The 27,934-nt window shown below is 46.1% G+C and overlaps 1 protein-coding gene across 1 annotated transcript in view; it reads left to right on the top strand.

Moving 5' to 3' along the window:
• Window positions 1-27,934, top strand: part of LOC144688816 (putative E3 ubiquitin-protein ligase HERC4) — a 60,562-nt gene that overhangs the window by 21,316 nt on the left and 11,312 nt on the right. The window contains exons 9-19 of the mRNA XM_078555787.1: window positions 472-548; window positions 3,063-3,187; window positions 5,067-5,126; window positions 7,211-7,316; window positions 7,799-7,991; window positions 12,638-12,795; window positions 15,459-15,545; window positions 20,027-20,119; window positions 20,226-21,467; window positions 25,140-25,280; window positions 26,868-27,034. Of these exons, the coding sequence (XP_078411913.1) occupies window positions 472-548; window positions 3,063-3,187; window positions 5,067-5,126; window positions 7,211-7,316; window positions 7,799-7,991; window positions 12,638-12,795; window positions 15,459-15,545; window positions 20,027-20,119; window positions 20,226-21,467; window positions 25,140-25,280; window positions 26,868-27,034 (2,449 nt within the window). The remainder of the gene's footprint in view (window positions 1-471; window positions 549-3,062; window positions 3,188-5,066; window positions 5,127-7,210; window positions 7,317-7,798; window positions 7,992-12,637; window positions 12,796-15,458; window positions 15,546-20,026; window positions 20,120-20,225; window positions 21,468-25,139; window positions 25,281-26,867; window positions 27,035-27,934) is intronic.

Genomic DNA, 27,934 nt, shown 5'->3' with positions numbered 1-27,934 from the left:
ATCCTGGATTCAACTAATTGTCAGCTGGATTTCAGTGGGTAGCATTTTCACCTCTCAGTCAGAAGTTCATAGTCTCACTCCAGAGGTTTGAGCACATCATTTAGGCTAGCAGCAGTAGTGAGAGAGTGCTGCGCTGTCGGACCTGTCGTCTTTCAGATGAGACATTAAACCATGGCCCTGTCTGCCCTCTCGGGGGGGTTCCATGGCACTATTTTGAAGAAGGGCAAGGGCATTCTCCCCGGTGTCCTGTTCAATATTCATCCTTCAAGCAATATTCATTAAAATACAGATAATCTGGTCATTATCACATTGCTGTTTGTGGGATCTTGCTGTGCGCAAATTGGCTGCAAAATTACAACAGGGACTACACGTCAAAAGTACTTAATTGGCTGAAGGGCAATTTGGGACATCCTGAGGTCATGAAAGGTGCTATATAAATGTAAACCTTTCTTTCTTTATTGTTCTTCTCAGGTTGTATAATCCAGCCAGTGGTCAAAAGGATTTTTGCCGGAGCAAAGCAGAGTTTTGCATTGTGCCGTGTTGATGTGGTAAGGAATTTAGCATGTTTAAAGACCTCCACTGTTTTGTTGACCCCCGCAGGTATTCTCTGTGTTGTCGGTAACCGGTTTCTCAGTAAGGCTCTAGCGTTATCGGGTTCAACAACCACAACAACAACTTACATTTATATAGCGCCTTTGACATAATGAAACACCCCCAAGGTGCTTCAGAGGAGCATTACAAAACAAAGTAGGACACCAAACCACACAAGGAGATATATTGGGTCTGATGACCAAAAGTTTGGTCAGAGAGGTAGGTTTAAAGAAGTGGCTTAAAGGAGGAAATTAAAGGAGGTCGAGAGGCAGAGAGGTGTAAGGGAAGGAATTCCAGAGCTTGGGGCCCAGGCAGCTGAAAGGCATGATGGAGGAATTATAACTGGGAATGCACAAGAGGCCAGAATTAGAGGATGCAGGGGTCTCGGAGAGCGGCGGGGCTGGAGGAGATTACAGAGATAGGGAGGGACGAGGCCAGGGAGAGATTTGAAAACAAAGATGAGAATTTAAAAATTAAAGACATTGCTTCCCTGGGGAGCCGATGTAGCTCAACGAGCACAGGGGGTGCCCAGGAGGAGAAAAACAGCTTGAACCAGTAGCCTTATTTCCCAATGTTTACTGGTGTTCCATTTTAAGGTACACAAGTCCAGTTCAGACCAGTATTCTTATTTCCCAGTTTTTACTGTTTTTTTTTCCCTTCTGGGTGATGGGAAAATGGGACTTTCTATGAGTTAAGACACAGGCAGCAGAGTTTTGGATGACCTCGAGTTCTGATGGAGTGCAGCACCCGGCAGTGGCAAAACCAAAAACAGCTCCTGGTTTAAAACCCCACTGCAGAGACGTGAGCACGTAATCCCGCCACCCAGTCCTGAACGAGCATATACTCCAGCGGGTAAACTTTATCTATGTCCGTGCTCCCCAACATCGAGTCTTGCTCCCCAGAAGTTCCGATCAGAAAATCATTTGCATGAGAACCACGAATATTATTAATAATTATAATCAGTTAGAATCAGTTCATCTCATCACCTTGAGGTGAATAAAATACCATCTACAAGTCTTCAAACGCTAACAGCCTTCAAGTTTCAGCACTTCTGCTTGATTTGCGCATTACCACTAACCTCCTGTTGGTAGTGCTGCTCGCAGTATCCCTAATAGGCTATCGGTGACACCCCATGCTAACAACAACAGTTTGCATTTATATAACACCTTTAACATTGTAAAACATTTCGCGCCTTTTCACAGAAGCAACTATCAAACAATATTTGACACTGAATCACATGAGGAGACATTAGGACAGGTGACTGAAAGCTTGGTCAAAGGGGTAGGTGTTAAGGAGCGTCTTAAAGGAGGGGAGAGAGAGAGAGAGAGAGGCGGAAAGGTTTAGAGAGGTCATTCCAGAGCATAGTGTCCAGAAATGGTTTGTAATGTTCTTTCAGATATTTTATGAATAAAGTATATTTTTCGAAAAAAAAAGTGTCTAGGCAGCTGAACTTGAGCATCCCCAATTTTAATCGCCCCACCACTGGTGGCCGTGCCTTCAATAGGGGAGTGATTAAAATTGGGGACGCTCGGGTGGCCAGAATTGGAGGAGTGTAGAGATCTCGGAGGGTTGTAGGGCTGGGGGAGGTTACCATATTCACAGACTGAGTATTCCCAGCACTTTATTTTTATTTTGATTGTTTTATGGACACGCAACTTTTGTAGACTCCCTTATATTTAAAGCAATGACATTAAACAGTTCAAAATAATTATTTTCAAACCTTACCACTTGATTGTCGTTGCGTGGACATTTTCTTTTTTGCAGCATTTTTGTGCTTTCTTTTATTCTGTGGAGGTCTGCAGCTCCCTAGGGGGGCATCCGTCTGCCTTCAGGGACCTCAGTGGAAGCGCTCACCCAGCACCCGCAGTGACATCAGCGCCCGCCCTCTCCCTACCCCCCCACCGGCAGTGCTGAACTTTTCTCTGGGCGTGTTTCATGCCGTTAATTTGCCAGCCAGTGTGAGATCGTGTTCACAGCCCGATCCCGGCCGAGAGCGGGTTTTACGTCCACTTCCGGCCGTGCTGACTTTGGAGGTACCCTGAGGGTAAAATTCAAGCCCGTAGTTTTAATTACTTCCTTTCTGGGCTGGACAGGTTTGGGTAAAATTACAGGAACATAAACCTCATCGTTAAAAAAGATTCCTTACGCTGTTAAATACCAGCCGTGACTTTCTGTGGCGAGTTTAATGGGCAGTTAATGTGGACATACAGCGTTGTTTGAAACTTACAGTGAGGTTGTGGGTGAGCTGCTGTTTTTGCGAGACTAATGGTAGCGTGAAGCAAATTGTCTAGCAACTAGTGGCCATTCACAACTCACGGGGAATCTTTTCCTCCTTTCAAATTGTTGGACCAATTGTGCATGAACAACAGCGAGTGCCTTTAACCTTATTTTGACAACATATTTTAGGCCAGTGTCTCACGTCAGTGATCTGCCCAGTAAAATACAATCCTTCATCTATTATTTAATTGTAGGTTCCAGTTTCTCCTGAAGATCAATATCCATTCGTTCTCGTGAATAGAATTGCCACCATGGAGGACTCGCTCCTGGACAAATGGAGTGCAACAGATGATGAGGAACTGTGGGAAAATATCAAAGAGTAAGCGTGCCTTTCTTTAAAAACGTTAACTTTGATTTTCATTGCTTTCAGTGATCATCAGGCAAATGTCAAAAAGGAAAAAAAAACAAAGATACGAAGACAAAAGCGAAATACTACGGGTGTCAGAAATCCGAAATAAAAACGGAAAATGCTGGAAATACTCAGCGGGTCTGGCAGCATCCATGAGACAGGCTGAGAGAGAAATAGGTCATTACCCTACCATCAGAACTGATGCTCAGTGAATTAACAGAATTTCAGCAAATGCAAAGACAGGAGAGAAGGCTGGGGAGGGAGGGAAAGTATAAAGGGTGGGTTTGGGGATAGGGGAAGGCAGGAGCAACAATTTGACAAAACGTGAGGCAAAATGTGCTGGCAATGGGACAAGGGAAGAAACAAAAGGCAGGTCCAGGGAATGTGTAAATGACAGCAGCGAAATAGAGGAGGGGGAGGAAAGATCTGGCAAGGGGGAAGGCTTCCGTGCCCCAAGAATATGGTGGGGAAAGATGGGGAGACCTCAGGAGTGCGAACCATCCCACTGACAGTGCAGGGCTAGGGGACCCCCCCACACCCAAGCATCAGCCCGTAACAGACTAGCCCCCCTGCCCCCACCAACATCCCCCTCTCCCACCCCCAACTGCACTCATTGTCTGTGGTGCAGGTATCTCCCATTACCAGCACCCGCTGTCCTGGAGAAAATGGGATTAGTGGCCGTGATCTAAAGTTATTGAACTCCCTGTTAAGGACAGAGGGCTGCAGAGTGGCCAGTAGGAGGATAAGGCACTGTTCCTCCAGCTTGTGTTGAGCGTCATGGGGACACTGCAGCAGGCCAAGGACTGAGAGCTCAGAGTAAGAGTGAGACGGGGAAGTAAGACGTCAAATGGCCAGAAGTTCGGGGTCACGCTCACGGGCTGAACGGAGGTGTTCAGTAAAGCGCTTACCCAGCCTGCATTTGGTCTCCCTAGTGTAGAGAAGACCACGTCATGAGCAGCAGACACAGTATCCTGAGCTGGAAGAAGTACAAGTACTTTAAATTGCATTTAGCGTCAAGGCTGGGGAAAGGTAAAATATTCCTGATTTCTAACCGGTATTCCCAGCTGGAGCGTATCAGGGTTCAGAATGATTCGCAGTCTTTACAAGCATTGGCAGTAAATGCAGGAAATCACAGAACTCAGAGCACCTGCTTTTTTTCCCATCTATTTATTTAAAGGAACTTTGGAGAGTCAGGCACTCCAGATCCACAATTTCCCAGCCAGCGCTCTAGAGTAAACGTGAGGCTTTTGTCATGAAGGGCACAACAATTAAATATCTGGGCAGCATCCAAAATCTAGTCTCAAGATAAATCAACTCTAGGCGGGGTGAAGGAATACGGGGTTGTGAGTATCCACAGAGGTTATCTCAGTAAGGGAACACTAATATCAACAACAACTTGCATTTATGTAGCACCTTTAACATAATAAAATGTCCCGAGGTGCTCACAGGAGTGATTAGTAAACAGAATTTGACACTGAGCCATATAAGGAGATATTAGGATTGGTGACTAAAAGCTTGTCCAAAGAGGTAGGTTTTAAGGAGTGTCTTAAAGGAGGCGAGGGAGGTAGAGAGGCAGAGGTTTAGGGACGAATTCCAGAGTTTAGAACCCAGGCAACTGACGTCATGACCACCAGTGATGAAGTGATGGAAATTGTGTATTAACGGGGCCAGAGTTGGAGGAATGGAGATAACTCGGAGGATTGTAAAGCTGACAAGGAAGGTCGGAAATTGTGAAAATAAAATTACCCTTTTTAATGTTTGTATTTTACATTTACCACTTTTCAATTAGAATAAATATTGATGCAATCTTGGAATACTCTTAAAAATGATGTTGTTTTATTTTCCACAGGGAAATTGATCTTATCTTTTCTTCTGCTGCGTCCGTCAGTGGGAGCTTCCTGGAAACAAGGCAAGTGATTTCACATTTCTGAAGTGGAGCCAGGGTCAAAGGGAGGGAGGGTCAGTGGTAGGGTATTGGTGTTGTTTCTCCAAACTGCCCTCCATTTAAAACCTGGTTACTTGCATTCGGCTCTGGGCACTGCACCTCAAGAAGGATATGTTGACCTTGGATGGGGTGGAGTGCAAATTCATCAGCCCAATTCCCGGGCCAAATGGACATGTTGTATAGACTAGGCTTATATTCCCTCGAGTATAGAAGATTATGGGTGATCTAAGAGAGTTGATAGGATAGATAGAAAGAAACTATTTCTGTTGGTGGACAGAGTCCAGAGCATTCCTGCTTGATTGGCACCCCATCCACCACCTTAAACATTCATTCCCTCCACCACTGACACACAGTGTACCATCTACAAGATGCACTGCAGGAATTCACCAAGGCTCCTTAGGCAGCACCTTCCAAACGCATGACCACTACCATCTAGAAGGACAAGGGCAGCAGACACATGGGAACACCACCACCTGGAAGTTCCCCTCCAAGCCACTCACCATCCTGACTTGGAAATATATCGGCCGTCCCTTCACTGTCGCTGGGTCAAAGTCCTGGAACTCCCTCCCTAACAGCATGGTGGGTGTACCTACACCACATGGACTGCAGTGGTTCAAAATGGTAGTTCACCACCACTTGCTCAAAGGCAATCAGGGATGAGCAATAAAAACTGAGCTTGCCAGTGACGCCTGCATCCCATGAATAAATAAAACAAGGATTGGGGGCTCTGACCTTAAAATTGGAGCCGGGCTGATCAGGGGGTGATGTCAGGAAGGACTTCCTCACACAGAGGGTGGAAACCTGGAACTCTCTCCTCTGGAAAATTGTTGAATCTGGGGGCCAATTGAAAATTTCAAAACTAAGAGTTTTGTTTGGCAAGGATATTAAGGGTTTCGGAACCAAGGCAGGTGGTTGAAGTTAAGATCCAGATCAGTTATGAGGCTCATTGAATGACAGGACAGACCTGAAGGGCTGAGTGGCCTCCTCCAACTCCTCTGCTCCTTATTGAGAGCATGAAGTCACTAAATTTACCCGAATGTCTATTTATACCTTGGAGCCGGCCTCAAATCTGTTCCGGAGGAAGCAATTTGAAATTCCATTTCCCTGCCAGCTGTAAGGCCCTGTTTGAAATGAGATTGGATTGGAACCACCTGCACTCCCCGCCTGTTTTCTCAGAGCAGGTTCTGACCAAAAAGCACCAACATCACTGTTGTTGTTGCTCTCCACACTCCAAGGACACCTGACATATGTCTGACCCCCCAAAAATCAGTGGCTTCAGGACATCTCAAAGTAGTTCACAGCCCGTGAAGAACTTTCAAAGTGCAGTCACTGTTTTAATGTAGGAAAACACACGCCAGCCCATTTGTGCTCCCCAAAGCAGCAACATAATAAAATCATCTGTTTTTAGTGATGTTGGTTGAAGGATGAATATCGGTCCCAGGACCCCAGGGAGAATTCCCCTGCTCCTCTCTGAAATAGTACCATGGGAGCTTTTATATACAATTGGGAGGGCAGGTGGGGCCCACCTGAAAGTTGGTCCCTCCGACAAGTACTCCTTCAGTACTGCGCTGGGAGTGTTCGCCTGGGTTTTGAGCTCAAGCGTCTGCAGTTGGACTTTAAACCCAAGGCTTTTGAGGTTCACTGGCAAGATTGCTCTCCAGAAAACCACAGCTGATACTATGGCCATCATGGGATGTCCTTTATGTGAATCCTGGCAGTGGGTTTAGTGTGATTTTCAGATCTGTGCTGGAGATTGGTCAGCAGTATGTACTATATACAAGACGCACTGCAGTAAATCGCCAAGCCTTGTATGACAGCACCTTCCAACCCTCTGATCCCCACCACCTGGAAGGACAAGGGCAGCATTGGAATGCCACCACCCACAAGCTCTCCTCCAAGTCACACATCATCCTGACTTGGAACTAGATTGTCATTCTTTCACTGTCACGAGGTCAGAGTCCTGGAACATGAGGACTTGCAAAATCTACCCTAATAACGTCAACTGTTGTGTGACATTAACTCTTGTTTTACTTCTGGTTTTGGAACAGCAACGATGACCATTTCAAAACGAGCAGAGAGGCCTCAGGAGTTGACATGTCAGCAGTGAACGTGTGGTTTGAGAAATTGGGGAAAAATCCCAGACTTCTACAGGAGGTAATGTTCGAGATTACACCAGAGGGATTCTAGGCTTGAAAATGAGCAATTTGCAGGTCCATGAGGAAAGAGCAGTGGCAGTGGGACTAATTGGTTAGTCCTTTCAAAGAGCCAGCACAGTGAATCGAGTGGTCTCCTGTGCTGTTTGATTCCATGGATCAAAGCAAGATTCCTTCTATAATTTCTTATCATCAAATAGTGAGGTGAATTTTATCACAGCTATCAAGGCCCTAAGCTCTGGAATTCCCTCCCAAAATCTCTCCATCTTTCTTTTGTCCTTTAAGATGCTCCTTGAAGCCTATCTCTATGGCCAAGTGTTTGGTTACCTGTCCTCATATCTCCTTCTGTGGCTTGGTGCCAAATTTTGTCTGTTGGCGCTACTGTGAAATTGGGACATTTGACTACAACAAAGGTGCTAGATAAATTCAAGTTGATGTGGTTGATTATGTATTCCTCATATTCCAATGTTTCCTTTCAAATAGGTAACGAATGTAGTAGAGAATAACTTGATCCCTTCATTATCTACATCTCCTGTTGGTGTGGAAGCTCTTCGAGTCTATTTGGTTCTGCCGGAGCTCATAGATGTTCTGATCGAGCAAAGCAATGTTGTGAAGCTAACAAGTCTCCTGAGCTCAGCTATTACCTCACTTGAGGCAAGCCAACTGGAGATTCTTGGTGAGTGTGACAGAAATTATCCTTCTTGATCTCCAGGTAGCATCCTTGATTTTCAAGGGCGGTTGAACCATAGCTTATGCCATGATTTTATTACGGGGGAGGGCGAGGAGGCAGGCTCCAAATCTACCTCGGCTGAAATGAGGATCAAACCCCATACTGTTGGTGCTATTCTGAGCCACACTCTAGCCTTCCAGCCAACTGAGCTAACCAGCCCCTTGAAATTACACAAACTCCAGAACCAACCACCGGCTTCCAATACAAAGGCAAAATAATGCAGATTTTAAAAAAATTCATGCATGGGATGTGGGTGACCAGCATTTGTTGCCCATCCTTAATTGCCAAGAGTCAACCACATTGCTGTGAGTCTGGAGTCACATGTAGGCCAGGCCAGGTAAGGATGGCCAATTTCCTTCCCTAAAGAAGATTAGTGAACCAGGTGGGTTTTTCCAACAATCGATGATAGTTTCATGGTCGCCATTACTAAAACTAGCCTTATATTCCAAGTTCTCTTTAAATTAATTAGATGCCAGAAAACAGAAAATGCTGGAAACGACTCAGTAGGTCAGGCAGTGTGTGCCAAGAAAGATACAGGCCAGAATTTTTACCTTGATGGGCGGGCGGGCCCCACCAGCTCGGCGGCGGGCGGCCAGCCAAACTCCGCCGCCGAAACGGGGCCCGCCGCCATTTTGAGTGGGCGAGCAAATTAAGGCGGATGGGGGAGGGATTCCCCAACTGTCAAAGAGCACACTGCCCCCTGAGGCAAAGTCCTGTCTCAGGGAGATTACTGACAGTGTAAAAATCTTTAAAAATAGAAAAATATTAAAATTATTAACATGTCCCCCTCATGTGACAATGTCACACGAGATGGGACATGTTAATAAGAAGCACATAAACTTCATTGAAGTTTTTTAAAACAGACATGAAATCTCATCTCGCCGGTGGATGAGGTTTCCTGTATTTTCAGAAGCCCCCTGGGGCTCCTGGCCTGCCCGCCAGCCTTAAGGTCGGATGGGCAGGGCCTTTAACAAGCTTAATTATCCTGTCAATGGCCTTAACTGGCCCGCCCTCCTCAATATTTAAAGGGACCGGGATGATGTTGGGGGTTCCTCCCAATGTCATTCCGCGTCGTTTTCCCCTCGGCGAGCGGGCCCCGCCCCCAAATCGCCGACGGGAAAATTCTGCCCATAGAGTTAACGTTTCAGATCAATGACTTTTCATCAGAGCTGGAATAAGTTATTTACAGCTCCACAAGACTCATCTTCTGCTTCTTTACTTGTCCCATTACCAGCCTCTTTTGACTTACACCATCAACCCATTTGTCATAGAAGAGGCGGTGGCGTAGTGGTGTTGTTACTGGACTAGTAATCTAGAGACCCAGGGTAACGGTCTAGGGACCAGGGTTCTAATCCCACCCTGGCAGATGATTGAATGGGAACTGAATACAATATCTAGAATTAGAAGTCTAATCAAAATCTGCTGTCCTTACCTGGTCTGACTGTAGCAATGGCCTAGCAAGCAACTGTATCAAACTGCTAAAAGCAAGTCAATAAGGAACGAAACCAGACAGAGCACCTGCCATAGGTGACGTCCCATTCTCACATTGAGGATACCCTCCATCGTGTTGTGTGGCACTACCACCGTGCTAAATGGGATAGATCTTTGAACAGATCCAGCAACTCAAAACTGGCAGCCATGAGGCGCTGTGGACCATCAGCAGCAGCAGAATTGTACTCAGACACAATCTGTAACCTCATGGCCCGGCATATTCCCCCACTCTACCACTAACACCAAGCCAGGGGATCAACCCTGGTTCAATGAAGAGTGCAGGAGGGCATGCCAGGAGCAGCACCAGGCATACCTAAAAATGAGACCTCAGCCCAGTAAAGGTACAACAATCGTGCCAAACAGCATAAGCAGCAAGCGATAGACAGAGCTAAGTGGTTCCACAACCAATGGATCAGATCTAAGCTCTGCTGTCCTGCCACATCCAGTCGTGAATGGTGGTGGACAATTAAACAACTCACTGGAGGAGGTGGCTCCACAAATATCCCCATCCTCAGTGATCGGGGAACCCAGCACATCAGTGCAAAAGATAAGGCTGAAGCATTTATCACAATCTTCAGCCAGAAGTGCCGAATGGATGATCTATCTCGGCCTCCTCCGTGGGTCTCCAGCATCACAGATGCCAGTCTTCAGCCAATAGGATTTACTCCAGGTGATATCAAGAAACGGCTGAAGGCACTGGATACTGCAAAGGCTATGGGCCCTGACAATATTCCGGCAATAGTATTGAAGACTGATGCTCCAGAACTTGCTGCACCCCTAGCCAAGCTATTCCAGTACAGCTACAACACGGCATCTACCCAGCAATTTGGAAAATTGCCCAGGTATGTCCTGTACACAAAAAGCAGGACAAATTCAACCCGGCCAATTACCACCCCATCTACTCTCCATCATCAGTAAAGTAATGGAAGGGGTCATCAACAGTGCTATCAAGCGGCACTTGCTTAGCAATAGCCTGCTCACTGACGCTCAGTTTGGGTTCCGCCAAGGTCACACAGCTCCTGACCTCATTGGTTCAAACATGGACAAAAGAGCTAAATTCCAGAGGTGAGGTGAGAGTGACGGCCCTTGACATCAAGGCAGCATTTAACCGAGTGTGGCATCAAGGAGCCCTAGCTAAACTGGAGCCAATGAGTATCAAGGGGAAAACCTTATGCTGGTTGGAGTCATACCTAACACAAAGGAAGATGGTTATGGTTGTTGGAGGTCAATCTTCTGAGTTCCAGGTCATCACTGCAGGAGTTCCTCAGGGTAGTGTCCTCGGCCCAACCATCTTCAGCTGCTTCATCACTGACCTTCCTTCCATCATAAGGTCAGAAGTGGGGATGTTCACTGATGATTGCACAACGTTCAGCACCATTTGCAATTCCTCAGATACTGAAGCAGTCCATGTCCAAATGCAGCAAAACCTGGACAATATCCAGGCTTGGGCTGACAACTGGCAAATAACATTCACACCACACAGGTGCCAGGCAATGACCATCTCCAACAAGAGGGAATCAAGCCATCACCCCTTGACATTCAATGGCATTACCATCACTGATTTCCTCAATTTCAACATCTTGGGGGTCACTATTAACCAGAAACTGAACTGGACTAGCCATATAAATACTGTAGCTACAAGAACAGGTCAGAGGCTGGGAATTCTGCAGCAAGTAACTCACCTCCTGACTCCCCAAAGCTCGATATCATCCAGGACAAAGCAGCCCGTTTGATTGGCACCCCATCCACAAACATTCACTCCCTCCACCACCGACACACAGTAGCAGCAGTGTGTACCACCTACAAGATGCACTGCAGGAATTCTCCAAGGCACCTTCGACAGCACCTTCCAAACCTGGGACCACTACCACCTAGAAGGACAAGGGCAGCAGATAGATGGGAACACCACCACCTGGAGGTTCCCCTCCAAGTCACTCACCATCCTGACTGGGAAATATATCGGCCGTTCCTTCACTGTCACTGGGTCAAAATCCTGAACACCCTCCCTAACAGCACTGTGGGTGTACCTACACCACAGGGACTGCAGCGGTTCAAGAAGGTGGCTCACCCCCACCTTCTCAAGGGCAATTAGAGATGGGCAATAAATGCTGGCCTAGCCAGTGATGCGCACATCCACATGAATGAATAAAAAAAATTAACATCGCCTGTCCTCCCCCTATCTCAGACTTTCTTATTTGTTTTTCCGGCAGCCTCTGCTTTAATTGGGCTTTGCAGCTTTACCCAAACCTCGGGAAACCCAGGAGCTGAAGGGAGGTGAGGATGGATTTATAGCACTGCTTGTGGACCAAGAGAAGCAGGCTCCCACCCCTCTCGCTCTACCCTCCCCGACCTCCCAAGCTCTTTCTCCATCAGATCCACCGCTATAAATGTCATCTGGCTCAGAGGTTACCCACCCCCACCCCCCAGCTCTGGGACTGGGCACATCACCAACCCCACCCCTGGGTCATTGATTGTACCTACCTGGTCTTGCAGCCTGCTCTGGAATGCACCCCATCCGACTGTAAGCCAAGTGTCTCAATCAGGCTGAACTCCGGGTGGGGAACTTATGAAGGCCAAAAGATGCCCGAAAATTTGACAGTGTGTAAAGAAAGCTGAACTTCCAGGATTCCCATCTGAAATTCCTTCCCTCCCTCAGCGTGTAAACTACCCCTGTTAACGTGCAGCATTTTATCATACAGATTTCACTCCTGGTGCCTGTACTGGCTCTCTGAAGGAACCACCCACTTGTTCTCATTCCATTTCCCTTTTCTCGATATCCTTTGACATTTTGCTTTAAAAAAATGTGTCACCTTTTATCACTGGGTCGCGCCTTTGCTTCCGAGTCAGGTGGTTGTGGGTTCAAACCCCGTGCTAGCGCACAATTTCCAGGCTGACACCTCAGTATAGTACTGTCGGAGTGCTGCACTGTTGGAACCGCAAAAAAAATCCTAATGGCATTTTTTTTCAAAGAAGAGCTAGGAGTTCCCCCTGGTTTGTTTGGCTGAATTTCAAACCAATTTGTTTAACTTTTGAGATGCTGGTAAATCAAAATGGGTCTTATCTGATTGTATTTCTTTGCTTCTTCCTGATCTATTAATCAGAATCTTGGTGGAGTCACCTCAATGAATTTTTCTTCATGAAACTTGTGATGATGTATAAAAGTGCATCTCATAGACTTCTTCAAGAGGTGTCTAGAGCGCAAAGTGGATTTCCTGATCAGCTGTGCAATTGTCTGGATATCTTACAAAGACTTTACAAGGTGAGCTCGCCTGTGGGTGTGGTGTTCTGACCTCTTCTGTATCTGTCTAACATTTTTTATCCTTCATTCGCGGGATGTGTGGGAGCATCGCTGTTGAAGCCCAACATTTACTGCCCATTCCTAACTGCCCTTGAGAAGGTGGAGGTGAGCTGTCGGTACTGCAGCTGTCCACGTGGATAATAGATTTTTCTCGCAGTTATGATGCAACTGAGTGGTGTTGCTAGACCATTTCAGAAGGGCAGTTAAGACTGAACCATGTTGCTGTTGGTCTGGAGTCACACATATTGCCAGGCTGGGCAAGGTTGGCAGATTTTCTTCTGTAAAAGGTATTAATGAACCAGATGAGTCTTCCAACAAGCCAGGTGGTCACCATTCCTGATGCTAGCTTCTCATTCCAGGTTTATTTAACTAAATGAATTTAAATTTCCCAATCCCAGTAATGGGATTTGAGCATATCTGTATGATTAATAGTCCAGGTCTCTGGTACTAATCCAGTAACATAATCATCCTGCGACTGTAACGTGTGTGCTCCTCAGGAGTCTCCTCCTACCCTATTTCATCTAATCCTATTAGCCTTTCTCTATTCTTTCCTTCATCGTATATTTATAATGAGAGTTTCTCCTCACCTGTTGAATATTTACAGATGTTCCTCTAACGTTGCCCTTTTCACAGAAGGAGCTCAAAGTGAAATCACTTGTTTAAGCTTGGTCAAAAATCCAAAATGTCTCATTTTATAGATTTGCGAATGAGACACATAGGGTAGAATTTTGCCATCTGTGAGGAGGGGGCGGGGCCCGCTTGCTGACGTGTAAAATGACGCGTGGTGATGTCGGGCGGAATCCCTGATGTCACTGCGCCCCATTTAAATTTTCAGGAAGGCGGGGGCGCAGCAAAATCAGCTGCGCGCCCACCGACCTGTCAATGGCCAATTGAGGCCATTGACAGGATCATTTAAACAATTAATGGACCTGCCCGTCCAACCTTAAGGTCAGCGGGCAGGCCGGGAGCCCCGGCGGGAATTAGATAAAACATGAAACCTCATCCAGCGGTGGGATGAGGTTTCATGTCGGGTTTCAAACATTTCAGTAAAGTTATTATGTAAATTATGAACATGTCCCAACTCATGTGACATTGTCACACGGGGGGAGACATGTTAGGGAATTTTTTTTTTTCTATTTTTAATCTTTTTAAAAGTGTCAGCGATTTCCCTGAGGCTGCACTTAGCCTCAGGGAGGTGTGCGCTCTATCGTGCGCATGTGTGAAATAGCACAGTCTCGCTTTTGGGGAATCCCCCCCCGCCCGCACAGGGAGCGCATAGTGTTTCCCGCCGGACGTCATGCTGGGTGGACCTTAATTGGCCCGCCCATGTAAAATGGCGGTGGGGCCCACTTCTCTGGCGGGGATCGGCTCCCCGCCCACCGGAGATTGGGTCGGGCCCGACAGGCAGAAAATTCTGCCCATGGATGATTCCAGATAGTTAAGAAGATAAGAAATAGGAGCAGGAATATGTCGAGCCTGCTCCGCCATTCAGTAAGATCCTGGCCGGGATTTTCCAGTCCTGCCTGTGGCGGGGATTGTCGCAGGCAGGGGCGGAAAATTTGATGGACCAGCCAAAGGTCCGTTGACTTCGGACGGGAATTTCCAGTCCCCCGCAACAAGTGGCACTTGAAAATCCCGGCCCCTATCTGATCTTCTACCTCAACTCCGCTTTCCCAGCTTATCCCCCAAGTCCCTCCATTTCCTTAGTATTCAAAAGTCTTTCAATCTCAACCTTGAATACGCTCAATGACTGAGCATCTGCGGCTCTCTGGGGTAGAGACTTCCAAAGATTCACAACCCCCTGAGTGAGGAAATTTCTCCTCATCTCAGATGTAAATGCCAGGCCCTTTATCCTGAGCCTGTGCCCCCCCTGGTCAAGACTCTCCAGCCAGGGAAAATCAGCCTCTTAGCTTCCAGTTGCAAATGTACGTGTGTAGTCACACAGTGGTTATGTTACTGGACTAGTAATCTCGTGGCCTGGATTAATAATCCTGTTCCAATCCTAGCAGGGCTGTTGTGGAAATTGAAATAAATTTGGAATACAGAAGCTAGATTAGCAATGGTGACTATATAACTACTGAATTGTCGTAAAACCCACCTAGTTCACTAATGTCCTTTAGGGAGGGAAATCTGTCATCATTACCCGGTCTGGCCTACATGTGACTCCAGACCCACAGGAATGTTGTTGAGTCTTACCTGCCCTTGGGCACCACCCGCTCAAACTGACTGCTGGGCACTGCAGTTTCCAAAGACATGGAGCAGGCACGTTTGTGACATGTGCCCACCAGGCCCTTACTAATCAACCACAATCCCACTGACTCTGTAAACTCCATCAAGTCCGACAGCGTAAGCCCTACATAGCTCTGCGTGCTTCTCATTCCCTCTCCACCACAGTGTTCGGAAAGGAAGAACTTGTATTGATATAAATACTTTCACAACCTCAGGACACCTTAAAGCACTTCGCTGCCCACGGAGTACTTTTGAAGTGTCGTCACTGTTGGGATGAAGAAGTTGCGGTTGCCAATTTGCACACAGCACGATCCCACAAACAGTGGGGATTATTTTAAATGTAAACAGCTTAAAATATTGTAGAAAAATTATGTTTCAATCCATTCTGCCCACAGATAAACTCCTCCGCAGGTTTTCAAATCCAGGAGAACGGTTTCTACATACTTCCAGCAGAGGTCTTCACTGGTTCTTCCATTTCGTGTGTGAGTTCAGAAAATTGATTAACAACATTTTGTCGCAACAGGATCACGGCTCATCTTCTACCTCAGCTCCACCTTCCCCGCACTATCCCCGTACCCCTTAGTACCCAGAAACCTATCAACCTCTGACGTGAACTTGCTCAATGACTGAGCATTCCCACAGCTCTCTGAGGCAGAGAATTCAAAGGACACACAACCTCCTGAGTGAAGAAATTTCTCCTCCTCTCAGCCCAACATGGTTATTCTGAAATTGCCACACTGTGTTGTCGATTCTCCAGCTGGCGGGGGGGGGAGCATTTGCTGGGTATCCACCTTGTCCAGGCTTTTAAGAATTGTATATGTTTCAATTAGGTCGCCTCTCGTTCTTCGAAACTCTCGGAAATATTTCTTTGATTGGAGGTTATTAGTCCATTAAGATATGTTCATAAGTCCTAATCTTGCCTGAATTTGACCTCTTGGGACCTGCTCATATTGCAGACTCTTAGGCTGGAATTTTCCACCCCCCCTCCCACGGTGGGTTCCCCCATGGCAGGGTGGTGAGCCATTGAAAACTCCATTCCCATTGGCGGGACTGGAAGATCTCACAGGCCTGAGGGGCTGGAAAATTCCGGCCTTAGTTTTAGAAAATCCTAAATCTAGATGCCGTAAGCACAAGATAGGGACTATTAAATCCAATAATTTTTACTCGGAGATTGGTGTGAGAATGTGAAACTTGCTACCACAGGAAGTGATTGAGGCAAAAAGCATAAATGCCTTTAAAGAGAAACCAGACAGATACATGAGAGAAAAGCCAATAGAAAGGTAGGCTGAAAGGCTGAGATAAGATAGGCGGAATGGTGTGGATCAACTCGAATGAAGGTGGCAGCTAGAGACTGAGTGCAGCGAGATTGAGTGCTAAAATCCAGCAATTTGGTAAGTGAGGTAATTTGGTGGAGTGAGGACGGAGGCACTGTTTGGCCTTTTACAAAATATGGGTGTTCCAGAAAGGGAGCCACAGAGGCAATGAAGGTCCAAGAGAGGGAGACAGCGACAGTGAGACCTGAGAGCTGGAGCTCGGAGGCATTAATTAGGTGAGCGGGTAGGTGACTGTTGACTTTTAAATTCTTTTCCCCCTCTAAACTGGGGCAGTAGTTTGAACCAGTACTGAGGAGGTACAAAGTATTACATTAAATTTAAACTCCATAATATAACTATGGATAATTGTTGAGTGCCATTCTAAACTTGAAACTTAGCTAAATGAAAACAAAATAAAGATAGCAGGGAAGGTGGTGTGTTGCAGCTGTAGCATGTGGAGGTAGCTGGTGCCTGTGTGATCCACAGCAACCACATCTGTAGTAAATGTCGGTAGCTCGAGGAACTTCAACTCCAAATTGGTGAGTTGGATTTTGAGCATCAGACACTGCGATGCATCAGGGAATGGGGTAGTTAGCTGGACATTTTGGTCCAGGAGGCTGTCACATCCCTTAGGCTAGGTACTTCAATTTGGTTCATGGTCAGGGACAGGAGAATGTGACTGTAAGAGAGGCAGATATGGGAATCGAGAAGTTAGCCAATGGAGGAGCCTTAGGCCTTGGAAGTGTCCAACAGAATTGATGTTCCCTGCAGCTTGTGTGGACAAGAGCAAAGACTGCAGGGAGCAAGAGGAAGCTGACCATGGCACCATGGTGCAGGTAGCTATTCAAGTGGGGGAGTGAAAAGGAATATAGTTGTAGTAGGGGATAGTATAGTTAGCGGGATAACTATTGTTCTCTGCAGCCTCGAGTGTGAGTCCTAAAGGCTGTGTTGTTTGCCTGGTGCCAGGATCAAGGATATCTCCTCAGGGCTATTGAAGAGCTTGGAGTGGGAGGGGAAGAATCCAGTTGTCATGGTTCACATGGTTACCAACAACATAGGTAGAACAAGGAAAGAGGTTCTGCTGAAGGACTATAAGCAGCTAGGGGCTAAATTAAAAAAACAGAACCAGAAAAGTAATAATTCCTGATTACTACCTGAGCTACGAGCAAATTGGCAGAGGGTAAATAAACTCAGAGAGTTGAATGTGTGTCTGAAAGATTGGTGTGGGAGAAATGGGTTTCGATCCATGGAGCACTGGCACCAGTACTGGGGAAAGTGGGAGATGCCCCATTGGGACGGTCTGCACCTGGACTATGCTGAGATCAGTGAACTAGCAAATCGTATAACTAAGGCTGTAGCAAGGGCTTTGAACTTAATAGTGGGAGTAAGATTCACATGAGGGGTGATTTGGAAAGTTAAAGAGATAAGGCAAGGCAATAGTTCAGGGTAGCAATACGGGGAATGGTAACCAGGGTGTGACAGGAAGGGGCAGAGCATACAAACATAAGAGTGCACCAGCAAATGAGGTCAGAGGAGGGAAAAATGGTGAGAAGACAGAATTAAAGGCTCTTCATCTGAATGCTCGCAGGATTTGTAACAGGATGAACGAATTGATAGCACAAATAGGAATAAGTGAGTGTGATATGATAGTCATTACAGAGACATGGCTGCAAAGTGACCCTAGCTTTGACCTGAACATGTCAGGCATCAGTGGGGGGGGAGGTGGTGGTGGTGGTTGGGTCTCAGAGGTGGGGGAGGGTGTTGGGCCTTGGTAGGGAACTTGGACCACGGATGAGGGGGTCAGGCCTCCGAGGGTGGGGTGGGGGGGTCAGGCCTTGGGGAAGGTGGTGGGGTTGCGAGGTGGTTCTTCTGTGGGGGAGGAGTCCCATGCAGGTGTGGGGAATCCTGTGGGGAGGCAGGGGTGTTGTGAGAGACTCCTAGGAGGTCAGGGGTGGGGTAGGGAGTCCTGTGGGGTTGTGGGGAATCCTGTGGTGTGGGGTAGTGGGAGATTCCTAGGGTGTTGGGTGGTGGGGGTGGGTGGGAGAGTCCTGTGGGGGGTAGTCAGTGGGGTGGGGTCGACACCTGGAGGTTTGGGGTGTGGTGGGGTTAGTCTGGGTCTGTGCAATAGTTATCCAGAAGTTAGAAGTCATTTTAATTCTTCTAACCTTTTCTAGGTAACTATTTGTGTAACCCTGTCGGAAACATCAGGGGCAGATTTCTCCAGTCGGCGAGTGGGGGTGGGGCATACATCCCAACATCACCGCGCATCATTTAAATTGTCAGTTCGGCGGGGGCGCATCGGACTTGGCTGTGCGTCTGCTGAACTGTCAGAGGCCTATTAATGCCATTTAAATAGCCATTAACTCAATTAACTGAGCTGCCCGTCCAACCTTAAGGTTGGCGGGGGGGCAGGTGAAGAGCCCAGGCGGCCTTCGCATTTTTCATGAAACCTCGTCTACGGGCGGGATGAGTTTTTATGAAGTGTTTTAAAATGTAATTAAAAATTTTACATTCATTCTTTGACGTGTCCCAGCTCGTGTGACAGTGTCACATGAGGGGACAAGTTTCAAAAGTTTTTTCCTTCCTTTGTTTAAACTTACAAACGTCCAAAGGGTCTCCCTGAGGCTCGGAGGTGCCTCAGGGAGGTCTCTGCGCTCTTTCGTGTGCATGCGTGAAAGAGCGCGGGGAACCACTCAGGAAATCCCCCTCCCCTCCCCCCCCCCACTGCCCGTACAGCGCTTCCGGGCGCTCGTCAAGACGGGCGGGCCAATTAAGGCGTGAAATGGCGGCGTGTCCTCGATTGGGAGCGCTGATCGGGTTCACGCCTGCCTCCGCCCACCTCTGCACAACCCCCCACCACCCCCCAGCGGGAGGGAGAATTTTCCCCCTGAAGTTTGCAATTTAAATCACGCTTTCGGATGGTTCCTAGTGCAGGGCAATTGCCCAGAGGAAATTTACACTTCTGGGGCAATTGCAATGCAAACCTCATGTGTAAACTTCTGAAGGGGATGCCCCAGCTCATCTTTGGGGTCACCCCCACCCCCCCAATCCAGCGCTGGGGAGCTCAGAAGTTAAGACCCAATGTTTATTTACACAAGGTTAAGTGGTTTCCAGGGCTTGTAGTTTCTGTTACTGATACCTTAAAGGGTCTGGATGATTTACACTCTTATTTAAGAAGGCCCCTCATCCCCATCTAGCAATTTGTTCACATCTTAAGGATCAAGTGTTCAATCTAGCAGGAACCAGACCATAACAAGAGATGTAATGTTTCATTTAGTTAGTACTTTTGCCTACCATCCAGACCAGGTAATGTGAATAGTTTTGGATAAGTCCTGGTCCTGGTTTTCCCTGGTAATTTCCCGCACAGCTAATTTTAGTCATTTACTGCTAAATGTGTACAATTCTGTATGAAGTTTTAAGATGAATAATTTGAAACAAGTATAAATGAAGTTAATTCTTGGAATCTGTTAAAAGGATAAGGAAAGAATTATCCCCAAATCCCAATCAATAATTATGGCACTTATCCTCTTACTTTGATAGAGCCGCTCTGTGTTCAAGGAAATAATAATTTGAAGGGCAATTAATCCAGGATTAATAGATATTCATGATCAAATATAAATCTGAATTGTTAACTTCATGTTTTTGCACAGAAAGCACTGTTACAATTAATTCCCTACTCCTGCATCTTCGATATGGAAACTAAGATTAAAATTTTCAGGAAACTGTCCCACGTGCGAATTTCAGTAAGTATTATTGTCATTGTCCCAGTTTAGGGAATATTAATAGTCTAAAGTTTTAGTGAGGTTGTTTTGTAAATCATTTATTCTGATATTACCTGATTTCTTCCAGGAGGGAGAAATCGTTGATGAAAGAATGGTGTTTGACTATAATAGAGTCGCTACATACCTTGACGAAACTGATCGATTTATTCAGGAAATTCTTTCTGCTACTGGGAACACTGAAACCTCTGCTGAGGACATCAGTGCCTCTCTTGGGAGCACTAATACCAGTACTGCTTTCTCTACTGCGATCATTGCTTCTACTGGGAATATTGATGCATCTAATAGCAATATTGATACCTCTGCTGGGAATATTGGTGTCTCTGCCAGGACCATTGCCTCTACTGGGAATATTTGTCAGTCTCTTGAGTTCACTGATATCTCTACCGGGAACATTGATGCTTCTACTGGTAATACTAATATCTCTATTGGGAACACCGCTTCTACTGGGAACATTGCTTCTACTGGGATTACTGATGCCTCTACTAGGAATATTGATGCCTCTACTGGAAACATTGATGCCTCTACTGGAAACATTGATGCCTCTACTGGGAACATTGCCTCTACTGGGAACATCGACACCTCTACTGGAAACATTGCCTCTACTGGGAACATTGATGCTTCTACTGGGAACATTGCCTCTACTGGGAACATTGATGCTTCTACTGGGAACATTGATGCCACTACTGGGAACATTGCCTCTACTGGGAACACTGATGCTTCTACTGGGAACATTGCCGCTACTGGGAACATTGATGCCACTGCTAGGAACATTGCCTCTACTGGGAACATTGATGCTTCTACTGGGAACATTGATGCCACTACTGGGAACATTGTCTCTACTGGGAACATTGATGCTTCTACTGGGAACATTGCCTCTACTGGGAACATTGATGCTTCTACTGGGAACATTGATGCCTCTACTGGGAACATTGCCTCTACTGGGAACATTGATGTTTCTAGGGGGAACATTGATGCCTCTGCTGGGAACACTGATGCTCTTAATGGATGCAGTGATGCCTCTACTGAGAACTATGTTATTGTCAACCTTGATGAGCTTCCTACTGAATTCGAATTTGATGATTGTGATGATGATTTTGATGGTTATGATGATGATTATGATGATGATTATGATGATTATGATGATTGTTGTTCCACCAATTATTTTGATGTTATGCACAATTTTATTTTAAGCACTTGGCATCACCATCAGCTCGGATGCTTTCTACACATCGACAGATCAAAGGTCCTTCAAAACACGTTGATGCAATTAAGATTTTGTAATGATAGTGTCCTTCGTGGTTTTTTTAAGGTACAATTATGTGTTGAAAAAATTGGCATTCTCATTGCAATTTGCTTTCTCTGTTTCCCTATGTAGTAACAGTGACAGCAATTCAAAAGTAACTTTTTAGGGATTTCCTGAGGGAGTGGATATGACACAAGTCACTAGTTAATTTCTTTCTCTCTCTTTTTGTTGAATATAAGAAAATAAGAGCCATTAGGAGCAAGATGATCTAGTTCAATAAGGCAGTTCCTTTTTAAATGATCTCAAACCATCTATTAATCTTCACTTCACACATCTCCTCTCCTCAGAAGTAGACCTTGTTGTCTCTTAAGTTGATATGCACTGAACCCACTTAATGTAAAAATTCTCCCTGACTTTTTGCACCTAACTTCTGCAATTGGAGTTCTGAATCACAGAATCTTTACAGCGCAGGAGGAGATCATTCAGCCCATCATGCCTGCACTAGCCCTCTAAATGAATAATTCGCTTAGTGCCATTTTCCTTGTAACCCTGCACATTCTTCCTGTTCAGATAACACGCCTGATTCCCTACTGAATGCTTCAATTGAACCCGCCTCTGCCAGACTCTCAGGCAGTGCGTTTCAGACCTGAACCACTAGGCTGGGTGAAAAAATTTATTTTCGTATCGCTCATTTTACCAATGACTTTAAATCTGTGCCCTCTGGTTCTTGATCCTTTCACGAGTGGGAACAGTTTCTCCCTATCTACTCTGTCCAGACCCCTCATGATTTTGAATACCTCTATCAAATCTTCTCTTAGCCTTCCCTTCTCCAAGGAGAACAGTCCTAATTTCTCCAATCCATCTTCATACCTGTACTCCCTCATCCCTGGAGCCATTCTTGTGAATCTTTTCTGCTCTCTCTCCATTGCCTTCCATCCTCCCTAAAGCGCGATGCCCAGAACTGGACACAATACTCCAGATGAGGCTGAACTAGTGACTTATACAAGTTCAATCATAACCTCCTTATTCTTGCACTCTATGCCCCTATTAATAAAGCCCATGATACTATATGCTTTATTTATTGCTCTCTCAACCTGTCCTGCCACCATGACTTATGTACACATACACAAATGTCCCTCTTCTCTTGCAACACCTTTAGAGCTGTACCTTTATTTTATATTGGGTACTGTGCACAGTTCTGATCTCTACACTATAAATAGGACTTAGAGATATTGGTGAAAATGAAAAATGATTTACAGGAATTTTAACAAAACTGAAAGGATATAGCATTAGACCTGACTCAATGAGTATTGATCTTGTCTCTGAATTTTTTTAATTTATTCTTTCATGGGATGTAGGCATCACTGGCAAGGCCAGCATTTGTTGCCCATCTCTAATTGCCCTTGAACTGAGTAGCTTACTAGGCCATTTCAGAGGGCAGTTAAGTGTCAACCACATTGCTGTGGGTCTGGAGTCATGTGTAGCCCAGACCAGGCAAGGACGGCAGATTTCCTCCCCTAAAAGACATTAGTGAACCAGATGGGTTTTTACAAAAAAATCAACAATGGTTTCATGGTCACCATTACTGAGACTAGCTTTTAATTCCAGATTTATTCATTGAATTTGAATTCCACCAGCTGTCACATTGAGATTTGAACCCTTGTGCCCAGAGCATTAGCTTGGGCCTCTGGATCATCGCTATCGTTACCACTATATCACCATCTCCCCCCAATGAATTGTTTTTTTTAACTTATTCTTTCTGGGGTGTGGGTGTTGCTGGCGAGGCTGTCCACCCCTAATTTCATGAACTGGAAGGTCGTGGGTTCAAATCCCACTCAAAACCTAGGCTGTCACACTGAGGGAGTGCTGCATTTTTGGAGGTGCTATCTTTCAGGGGAGACGTTAAACTTAGGCCCCCCCCAGGATCATTGCGTCTACTAGCTGGGAATATTGATGTCCCTAAAAATCCCATGGCGACATTTTGAAAAAGAGCAGGCGATTTTTCCCTGGCTTCCTGGCCAATATTTATCCCTCAACCAACATTACTAAAATCTGGTTCTGACCTCCGTGCGCTTGCGGGAACTTGCAAGATGATGGTTGTTGGGATCCTACATTGCCTAAGTGACTACGCTTCAAAAGCATATAATTGGCTGTAAAGTGCTTTGGGAGGCTCTGAGGTGCTGCAAGGCGCTATATAAATGCAAGTCTTTGATTTTTTTTAAGATTCCTTGTTTGACATAAAACATCCAATTAGCAAAAATGAGCCACAAGTCTAGAATGTTCAGAGAAATGTCAAAATGAGTATCTGAATTCAAGGAACAAGTCTTTGAGAAAATCATGCAGGATGGTTGGTAGCGAGATTTGACTGAAGTGGTGTCTATAGCACCTGAACTGTTCTCTTAGTGTTCCCTGGGGTCTTCCTAGTTTCAGACAGTCTCTTGAAATACTTACTTCCTATGTAAAGTCAAAACGCTGGTGTTCACCAATATACATACTTGGTGTTCTCTCCAATATACGTAGTTGTAATCCCTCGTGCCCTCCACCCTAATATGAACCTTTCTCCTTTGTTCACCATCCCAACCCAAGCCCGCACCCGCCACCGCCCCCCCCCACTTCTTTTCTGACTCTGCACTTGCTTATAAAATGTTAAATCCTTAACCGCTTCCAGTTCTGATGAAAGGTCATCAATTCAAGACGTTAACTCTGTTTCTTTCACCGTAGATGCTGTCTTGCCCATTGGGTGTTTCTAGCATTGTCTGTTTTCATTGCTTAGAACCTTGTTTGGTTAAAATGTCCATCTTTGTCAGGCTAATAATGTGTCAGTCACATTGACAATGGAACCCAACAGTTCTACAGCCTTTCTTGAATATCTTCCTTCGATTTGACATTTGAATGAGGAGCTACTATTTCACAACCATTCACTGCTGAAATGCTCATCCACGCCTTTGTTACTCTAGGCTTGAGTATTTCAACACACTCCTGGTTGTCCTCTCATCCTTCACCCTCCATCACCCTGAGCTCAACCAAAGCTCTGCCCCCTTAAACTAACTTGTGCCAAATCCTGTTTGCCCATCACCCATGTGCTCATGAATGGCATGGGCTCCTGGTCTGGCAACGCCTCAATTTTAAAATTCTCATCCTTGTTTTCAAATTGCTCCACAGCCTAAAGAGAAAAAATAGGAAGATACAAATATGAAGAAAATAAGATTACACATTTTAAATCCTGGTCTATTTGTTGCAACTATTTTAGGTCATGTTTAAGGAAAAATCAGTTATCAATCATGGTGGATGTCACAGGAGTTCTTCTCTATAATTACCAAGGAACTGCGCCAATCCCTTCCCCATCTCTGTAAATCATTCCAGCCCAACAACCCTCGAGGTTCCTCCACTTCTTGCCTCTTGCACTCCACCATTGGTGGCCGTGCCTTCAGTTTCCTGGGTCTAAGCTCTGGAATTTCCTCATGAAGCCTCTCTGCCTGTCTACCTCTCGTTTCTCCTTTAAGATACTCCTAAAAAATTATTTCTTTGAGCAAGTGCTTGGTCGCTTCTTCTCAGCATTAAAACTTGTTTGATAATTGCTCCTGTGAAACATCTTGGGACATTTTAAACGCGCTGGATAAATGCAAGTAGTTGTTGATGTTGTAAAGGGTTAAAAAGAGGAGAAATAGGAGGGTACAAATATGAAGAAAATAAGATTGCACATTTTTAATTCTGGTCTATTTGTTACAATTATTCCAGGTCCAGTTTAACGGTGAACCAGCTATTGATGACGGCGGAGTGTCACGGGAGTTCTTCTCCATCATTACTGAGGAAATCTGTACTCAGCCGAAGACATTCAAGCTATTCGAGGAATCCAGGCTTGTTTGGTTTCCGGAATGGGTATGTGAATTGTAAAATCATAGAGCTCTGACAGTGCAGCACTCCCGCGGCACTGAATTTTGTACTTAAAGCTCCAGAGTTGAATACACAGCTCCCTGACTCAGAGGTAAGGATGCTACTGGATCATAGGGCTGGACTTTATAGCCCTTGGCTGGGCGTATTTTTGACTGGGGTGTGAGGGGGGGGGCACCTTCAGATATGTCAGGTGGCTGGCCCACTGCCTTCCTGCCCACCCCGAACTGATCCCCTAATATGGGGGTGGGGGGGGGGGGGGGGGGGGGGGCGCGGAGGTGGGGGGTCAGTAATTGCCCAATAACACGCCCACACTTAGGCCTATTGAGGGCCTTAGTTTGCCAATTATTGCCCACTTAAGACCCTCAGTCACCTCCGCTGCTGTAATACACCGGTGGGCGAGAGTGGGAAGGCTTTTTTTAATCAGCTTTGTTGAAAAGGCAGGAAGGAAGGGGGGCGGCGGTGGGGGGGGTTTGGGGGGTGGGTGGATGAGGGGGGTGGGTGGGGGGGTGCGGGGGGAGGTGGCGGGGTGCTATGTAATTTGGGGGGGTGCCCTGTGCACCTCTGGGTCAACCCTCCCTCCCCTAAAGATGTTACCTCCCTCACTCTGTGCCTCCCTGCCCGGCTTCCAAAACTCAGCCCCTCGCCCATCTCGTGCTCCCTCCCTAGGGGTGCCCGACCCTCCCTGTCCGGGACTTTCCTGGGTCAGGTTGCCATCGCTCTTGACCGCGGTACTGCTTGCAGCCCTGGCAGCGCCCGCTACCCAGCTCAGGCGCTGCCGGGATTGCTAGAGCAGCCGACCGGTCGGATGGCCTGGCAGCTCTCGAGGGCGGGACTCCCTCCCAATGTGGGGCAGAAGTCTGACCCTCAGCTTGGTAAGGCCTCTGAGAGCGGACTATCGCTACAGGGCCGGCCTTACTTAGATTCGGCCGGTCTGGAACCGAGTTTTCTTCCGGATGAGTGAGCAATGTAAAAATCCAGTCCATAGGGTCAGAAGTCATATTGGTATAAAACCCTTGACCTGTAGAGTTAATATTAACAGTGGCGTACTCTCAGGAAGCGCTACATCTGAGAAAATAAATATTTCACCACAGTTATTGCTATTGTGGTTATATCCCCTGCTGAATGGAATGCTTAAATCTCTTGTATTAAACTGCCGGCCCAGACAACAGATGCCGCAGCCAGAAGGCGTGGGGCAGAATCTTCTGCTCGGTGTGTGAGGGCAGGGCCCCGCACCCCGACACGTAAAATGACGCGCGGTGATGTCAGGCACGCGTCCCGACGTCACCGCGCATCATTCCAATCTTTCGTTCGGCGGGCGGGCGGAACTGGCTGTGCACCCGCCGAACTGTCAAAGGCCCTGCTAAGGCCGCTAATAAACTAACTGAAGTAATTGTCAGGGCTGCCCGTCCGTCCAACCCTAAGGCTGGGGGTGCGGGGGGGTGGGGGGGGCGGTGGGGGGAGGGCAGGCAAAGAGCCCAGGCGGCCTTGGCATTTTTCACGAAATCTCATCCACGGTTCATACTGAAATTAATCCCCATGCCGGAAGCTATAGCATCAGTTTTGTTTACACAGGACCCAGAAATTAATGATATTTTTCGCCTGGTGGGAATTCTCTGCTGGCTTGCTCTATACCACGGCTTCGTCGCAGATTTTCACTTTCCTTTGGCCCTATACAAGAAGTTACTCCATGTTCCAGTAACTCTGGAAGACCTGAAGGAACTCTCACCACCATTAGGGCGGTGAGTCAAGGACAAATATTTTATTAGCTTCTGTAAAAGACGTACAGTATTTAATCCAGAACAAATCCTGTAGTTTGCACTGAATGTGGACTTTCGCCACGTAGCCATTTGGCTTAATTAGCAATACTCGAGTCACAAAATCCTAAATTCATGCACCAGTTGGCAAGTTGAATCTGGATTCGCAGTCCAGTGCAGTCCTGAACGTGTAACAAATCTCTGTGTTTAGATTTTAATAAGTGCCATTCTCTAGCCTGGTTAGAAAATCTACAACTCGATTAACTAACTAACACAGATGGATTAATTTAACTCACTGCCATTCTCTAATCTAGTTAGAAAATCCACAACTCGATTAACCAACTAACACAGCCGGATTAACTGACTGCCATTCTCTGGCCTAGTTAGAAAATCTACAACTCGATTAACTAACTAACACAGTTGGATTAATTTAACTGACTGCCATTCTCTAGCCTAGTTAGAAAACCTACAACTCGATTAACTAACTAACACAGTTGGATTAATTTAACTGACTGCCATTCTCTAATCTAGTTAGAAAATCCACAACTCGGTTAACTAACTAACACAGATGGATTAATTTAACTGACTGCCATTCTCTAATCTAGTTAGAAAATCCACAACTCGGTTAACTAACTAACACAGATGGATTAATTTAACTGACTGCCATTCTCTAATCTAGTTAGAAAATCCACAACTCGGTTAACTAACTAACACAGCTGGATTAACTGACTGCCTTTCTCTCGTCTAGTTAGAAAATCCACAATTTGATTAACCTACTAACACAGAGGGATTAACTGACTGCCTTTCTCTCGTCTAGTTAGAAAATCCACAACTTGATTAACTAACTAACACAGAGGGATTAACTGACTGCCATTCTATAAATAT

This window comes from Cetorhinus maximus, chromosome 1 (assembly GCF_964194155.1).
Source record: "Cetorhinus maximus chromosome 1, sCetMax3.hap1.1, whole genome shotgun sequence".
NCBI classification, from domain to species: domain Eukaryota; kingdom Metazoa; phylum Chordata; class Chondrichthyes; order Lamniformes; family Cetorhinidae; genus Cetorhinus; species Cetorhinus maximus.
Note: the sequence above shows the minus strand (reverse complement) of the source record. Positions and strands in the feature narration are given on the sequence as shown.